This window comes from Akebia trifoliata, chromosome 14 (assembly GCF_017979445.1).
Source record: "Akebia trifoliata isolate Shusen 1 chromosome 14, ASM1797944v1, whole genome shotgun sequence".
NCBI classification, from domain to species: Eukaryota; Viridiplantae; Streptophyta; class Magnoliopsida; order Ranunculales; family Lardizabalaceae; genus Akebia; species Akebia trifoliata.
The window spans coordinates 22,293,303-22,299,317 of NC_141388.1; the positions used below are offsets into that span (position 1 = coordinate 22,293,303).

General features: G+C 35.2%; 1 protein-coding gene and 1 non-coding gene across 2 annotated transcripts; one reads left to right on the forward strand and one right to left on the reverse strand.

Annotated features, from left to right (window-relative positions):
- Positions 1-445: 445 nt before the first annotated feature.
- Positions 446-4,816, reverse strand: LOC147386555 (uncharacterized). The gene is made up of 7 exons (XM_086424575.1): positions 4,658-4,816; positions 4,517-4,572; positions 4,153-4,292; positions 2,811-3,923; positions 1,616-1,758; positions 1,324-1,525; positions 446-1,038 (listed from the first exon to the last, which is right to left on the reverse strand). Exons 1-7 carry the CDS (start codon positions 4,814-4,816, stop codon positions 446-448), a joined length of 2,406 nt encoding a protein of 801 aa, XP_086280701.1.
- Positions 4,817-4,874: 58 nt separating this feature from the next.
- On the forward strand, positions 4,875-4,981 carry LOC147386556 (small nucleolar RNA R71). The gene has a single exon (XR_015172367.1). It is a non-coding gene; the product is annotated as a small nucleolar RNA R71 (small nucleolar RNA).
- Positions 4,982-6,015: the final 1,034 nt, after the last annotated feature.

The following is a 6,015-nucleotide window of genomic DNA, read 5'->3' on the forward strand; positions in this document are numbered from 1 at the left end:
GTTTATTCACCTGAAAAATAAAATCAACATAATTAAAATCAAAATAAATAACATAAAATAAATCCTAAACTACCTAATAAAATAAAATAACAACTAAAACTAAAATAAAATAAACTAATGAAATCCTAAATCCTTGAAATTTTAATTTTGAAAATAAATCGGGTTGCCTCCCGAGAAGCGCTAAAATTTAAGTCTTTAGCTAGACTTTCTTGAATCTTCACTTCGGAATTGAGAGCAAAATGGACACCCGCTCGGTATTAAAGTTCCCTCCAAAGTAGTGCTTCAATCGCTGCCCGTTTACTGTAAAAATCCCTTTCGACGGATGCTTGACTTCTATTGCCCCCGATGGTAAGACCTTGTTGACAGTGAAAGGACCAGACCACCGTGATCTTAATTTTCTCAAAAAAAATTTAAGTCTTGAATTAAAGAGGAGAACTTGTTGTCCTTATTTGAATTCCCGTTTGTGAATGTGCCTATCATGCCATCTCTTCATCTTTTCCTTATAGATCCTAGCATTCTCATAAGCATCGTTCCGGAACTCTTCCATCTCATTTAGTTGTAATAGTCTCTTCTCCCTTGCAGCCTGTAAATTGAAATTCAAGAACTTAACAGCCCAATATGATCTATGTTCCAACTCAACTGGGAGATGACAAGATTTGCCATAAACCAATTGATATGGAGACATTCCAATAGGTGTCTTGAACGCTGTCCGGTAGGCCCATAGAGCATCATCCAATTTGCTTGACCAATCCTTCCTTGAAGAATTGACTGTCTTCTCTAGAATCCTCTTTAGCTCACGGTTGGATACCTCAACTTGACCACTTGTCTGCGGATGATAAGGTGTAGCCACCCTATGTGTCACTCCATATTTGCTCAGAAGTGAATCAAATTGTTTGTTACTGAAGTGTGATCCTCCATCACTTATGATAGCTCTTGGTGTTCCAAATCTTGCAAAAATATACTTCTTCAAAAATCTCACCACCACCCGAGCATCATTGGTTGGCAATGCTACAACTTCAACCCACTTGGACACATAATCTACAGCAACCAAAATAAAACGATTAGAAAAAGAAGATGGAAAAGGACCCATAAAATCAATACCCCAAACATCAAACAATTCAATTTCCAAAATATTTGTTAGAGGCATCTCATTTTTCCTAGATATATTCCCAACCCTTTGACATTTATCACAATTAGCAACAAAATTATATGAATCTTTAAAAAGAGTAGGCCAATAAAATCCTGATTGTAAAATTTTTGTTGCTGTATTGGTTGCTCCAAAGTGTCCTCCAACTTCGCGAGAATGACAATGTTGAAGAATACTCTCCATCTCCTCTTCCGGCACACATCTTCTAGTTATACGATCACCACACATCTTGTAAAGGAATGGATCATCCCATATGAAATACTTAATATCTGAAAAGAACTTCTTCCTCCTTTGGTGGGTGAGTTCGGTAGGCACAATCCCCCTAGCCAAATAGTTGACAAAATCAGCATACCCTGGGGCTTCTCCAACTGCAAACAGCTGCTCATCCGAAAATTTCTCATTAATATCACCATCAACTTCTTCATTTCACTGCACATGGTCCATCCTAGAAAGATGATCTGCAACTACATTTTCGGTTCCTTTCTTGTCCTTGATTTCCAAGTCAAATTCCTGCAAAAGTAAAATCCATCTTAGCAACCTTGGCTTTGCATCTTTTTTAGCAAATAAATACCTCAAAACCGAATGATCGGTGTAGACAATCACTTTAGAACCTATTAAATAAGACCGAAATTTGTCAAAAGCATAAACAACTGCTAAAAGCTCTTTTTCAGTAGTTGCATAATTTAATTGAGCGTCATTTAAAACTTTGCTAGCATAGTAAATCACATGAAAGACCTTATCTTTTCGTTGTCCTAAAACAACACCTATAGCATATTCACTAGCATCACACATCAAAGTAAAAGGAAATTCCCAATCGGGTGCAGCAATAATAGGAGAAGATATCAATTTCACTTTAAGAGTTTCAAAAGCATCTAAACATTCTTTGGAAAAATAAAAAACTGTATCTTTTACCAACAATTCACAAAGAGGTTTAGAAAGTTTAGAAAAATCTTTAATAAATCTCCTGTAAAATCTTGCATGTCCAAGAAAACTTCTAACTCCCTTAACATTGATAGGCGGTGGAAGCTTCTCAATTACATCAATTTTTACTCGGTCCACCTCAATTCCTTTAACAGAAATTCGATGTCCCAACACAATTCCTTCTTTTACCATAAAATGGCATTTTTCCCAATTCAAGACCAAGTTTGTGTCAACACATCGTTGCAAAACCAAAGAAAGATTAGAAAGACAATTATCAAAAGAAGAACCAAAAATAGAAAAATCATCCATGAACACTTCAATGTATTTTTCAACCATATCGAAAAAAATTGACATCATGCAACGTTGAAAAGTAGCAGGGGCATTGCACAATCCGAATGGCATTCTTTTATAAGCAAAGGTTCCATATGGACATGTAAAAGTGGTATTCTCTTGATCCTCCGGTGCTATTGGAATTTGATTATAGCCCGAATATTCATCTAAGAAACAATAATAGTCATGCCCGGAAAGTCTCTCCACCATTTGGTCAATGAAGGGCAAAGGAAAGTGATCCTTTCTTGTGGCATCATTGAGTTTTCGGTAATCTATACAAACTCTCCATCCGGTTACCGTTCTTGTGGATATAAGCTCATTGTTGTCATTCTTCACTACGGTCATACCACCTTTCTTAGGAACCACTTGGACCGGACTTACCCATGAACTACCGAAATTGGATAAATAATACCTGCATCCAAAAGCTTCACAGCCTCCTTTTTCACCACTTCCTGCATGGAAAGATTTAATCTTCTTTGAGGTTGCACCAATGGCTTGTAGCTCTCTTCCATCAAAATCTTATGCATACAAATAGATGGGCTAATTCCCTTGATATCATCAATACTCCATTCAATAGCTTTCCTATGCTCCCTTAAAACCCTCAATAACTTTTCCTCCTCCAAATCATTTAAAGAAAAGTTAATTATAACAAGATAATAACAAGACTCTTCTAAGAAATCATACCTAAGATGTGATGGCAATTGTTTAAGTTCAAGTTTAGGAGGTTCCTTTTTAGATGATGGTTCATTAACAGGCACAACTCCTAACTCTTTAAATTTAAGCCTTTTTGGAAACTCATAAAATTGCAAAGCATCAAGATTATTCATGCATTCAATTATATCTTCATCATCACTTAGAGTTCCTAAAGTTTTATCATTTAATATGCAATTTTTCAAAGGTAAGGGAGGAAAAGATTCATTAAAATTTTCAGCTACTATCCTATCCAAAACACTTATTGCAAAACATGCATCAACATCAGAAGGAAATTTCATAGCCTCAAAAACATTAAAAGTTACTTGTTCATCTTGAACCCTTAAAATCAACTTACCTTGATGAATATCTATGAGAGTTTTACCTGTAGCGAGAAAAGATCTTCCCAATATGAGTGGAATATCCTTGTCTTCTTCCATATCCAAAACGATAAAATCAGCAGGAAATATGAATTTGTCCACTTTTACCAAAACATCCTCAATAATGCCTCTAGGATGCTTGATAGATCTATCTACAAGTTGCAAGGATACCATAGTAAGCTTCACTTCTCCTAAACCGAGTTTCCTGAAAATAGAGAGAGGCATCAAATTAATAGTTGCACCAAGATCACATAAAACTCTATCAAAATTAAAATCACTAATAGTGCAAGGAATAGTGAAACTCCCTGGATCTTTTAGCTTTTGGGGAAGCTTTCTTTGAAGAATAGCACTACATTCTTCCGTGAGCATAACATTCTCATTATCCACCAATTTCCTCTTGTTTGATAGAATCTCCTTCAAGAACTTGGCATATTTCGACATTTGCTCCAGCATATCTACAAAAGGAAGATTAATATGTAAGTTTTTAAAAATATCAATAAATTTAGAAAATTACTTATCTAAATTTTACTTTCGCAATCTTTGAGGAAAAGGAATGGGATTAGAAGATGGTTGTGGAATAGGTTGTTGAATAGGAGCGGTAGCATCTTGATCTTTAGGAAGAGTAGTTTTATCCTCATTTGCTTGCTTGCTACTCCCCCTTTGATTGTTCTAACTCCTTCCCACTTCTAAGAGTTATGACTTTCACATGCTCCTTGGGATTCTTCTCAGTATTACTTGGGAGTGCTCCTTGAGCTCTTTCCGTCAATAGCTTGGAAATCTCTCCAACTTGATGTTCAAGGTTGCGAATACTTGCACCTTGATTTCTGAAATTGGCTTGGGTATCATCAATGAATGCATTGGTCTTTTGCATGAATTGGGTGAAGACCTCTTCTATGGTAAGTTTCTTCTTTTGAGATTGAAAAAAATTAGGCGATTTTTGCATATTCGCATTGTTGCTCCATGAAAAGTTAGGATGATTCCTCCACCCTTGATTGTAGTAATTGGAGTTAGAATTGTATTGTCTTTGATTGTTGGCCACATAATTCACTTGTTCGGAAGAATTTGCTTCATATGGGCCATGACACTCCAAAGTAGGATGATTCCCTGCACAATTATCACAAACTACATTAGAAACTGCAGCAACATTCATTTTCTAAAAATTATTATTTAAAATAGCAACTTGAGCAACCAAATTAGTAAAAGCATCAATGTCATGAACTCTGGTTGTCCTTTTCTGTGCATTCCTATCAGATTTCAGGAAGTTGTTACTAGCCATGACTTCAATAAGTTCATATCCTTCCTCCGGTGTCTTGTTGAAGAATGCTCTTCCACTTGCTGCATCCACCATGGTTTGAGTGTTTGAGAGCAAATCGTTATAAAATGTTTGCACTTGCATCCATAACGGTAGTCCATGGTGCAGGCACTTCCTTAAGAGATCTTTAAACCTCTCCCAAGCTTCATAGAGAGATTCTTAATCTTGCTATAGAAAATTGGTTATATCGTACCTCATCTTCGCAGATTTCGCTGGTGGAAAGTACTTAGTCAAAAAGGCATTAACCAGCCCATCCCCATGTAATAATGGTTCCTGAAGGTAGCGAGGTCAACTATGCCTTAGCCTTGCTGTTCAATGAGAACGGAAACAAACGCAATCTTATGGCATCATCGATTGGCACTAAATCCAAGCTACTTGTCTGTCTCATACACTAGGAAAAATCTAAAAAGAGAAAAACGAATAAAGTAAGAATAAATAAAAATCAAATTAGTAATAAAAGCAATTGGTATTAATATTAGTAATCTTTAATCCCCGGTAGTGGCACCAAAAACTTGATGCATATGATTTATGCTAGCAAGTGCACTAATTGTTTCAAGTAATAATATAAGATATCGTTCCCACGAGGATTAAGTTACTAAGTACCAAAAATAATCACTTAAATTACTATTTGATGAATCGAGAATTGTAGAATTGCAAATTGAAATAACAATGAAACAAGAAAGAATGGATTCTTATGGATTAAAAACCTAGGGCTTTCGACTTCACTACAGATACTCCTACGTAATTGATTATTCAAAGTAATTCCTGCTTTGCCTTATTTGGAAGTTTAATTCCCTATACTAACTAGTGTTTTCTCTTGAAATACACTAGATTACTCCTTAAAATATTAACTTAGCACATCTCTATGTGAATTTAAATACCAAAGAGTCATAAAATTTGTGAAATTAGTGTAAATTGAATTACTAACCCCTTAGAACATGTTAAAGTACCTCTACCGTTCATTCATTCTAACGTGATCTATTTTATTGATCTAACCTAGATTCTAATTCTCATTATAAACCTAGATCAATAAATCAATCAAAACTTTGGCCTTCAGATTTGATAGCATTAAACTCAAAATAGACACATATAAGTAATTGCAAAACAATGAATTGAATTTGAATAAAACAACTACGAAATTGTATCTGAGTTACATCTCAACCCTAGAAACGAAATTTAGTTCATAACGAAATACGAAACAAATATCTTGAAGTTAAACATAGAAGAAAGGAAGA

Excerpts from the sequence above, each read along its gene's own strand:
- LOC147386555 (XM_086424575.1), bottom strand. The coding sequence starts at position 4,816 with ATGGTGGATGCAGCAAGTGGAAGAGCATTCTTCAACAAGACACCGGAG. Across the intron at positions 3,924-4,152 it reads GAAAGTCATAACTCTTAGAA|ATATGCTGGAGCAAATGTCG; the intron begins GTGGGAAGGAGT and ends TTCCTTTTGTAG. Across the intron at positions 1,039-1,323 it reads GCCGGAAGAGGAGATGGAGA|ATTATGTGTCCAAGTGGGTT; the intron begins GTATTCTTCAAC and ends TGGTTGCTGTAG.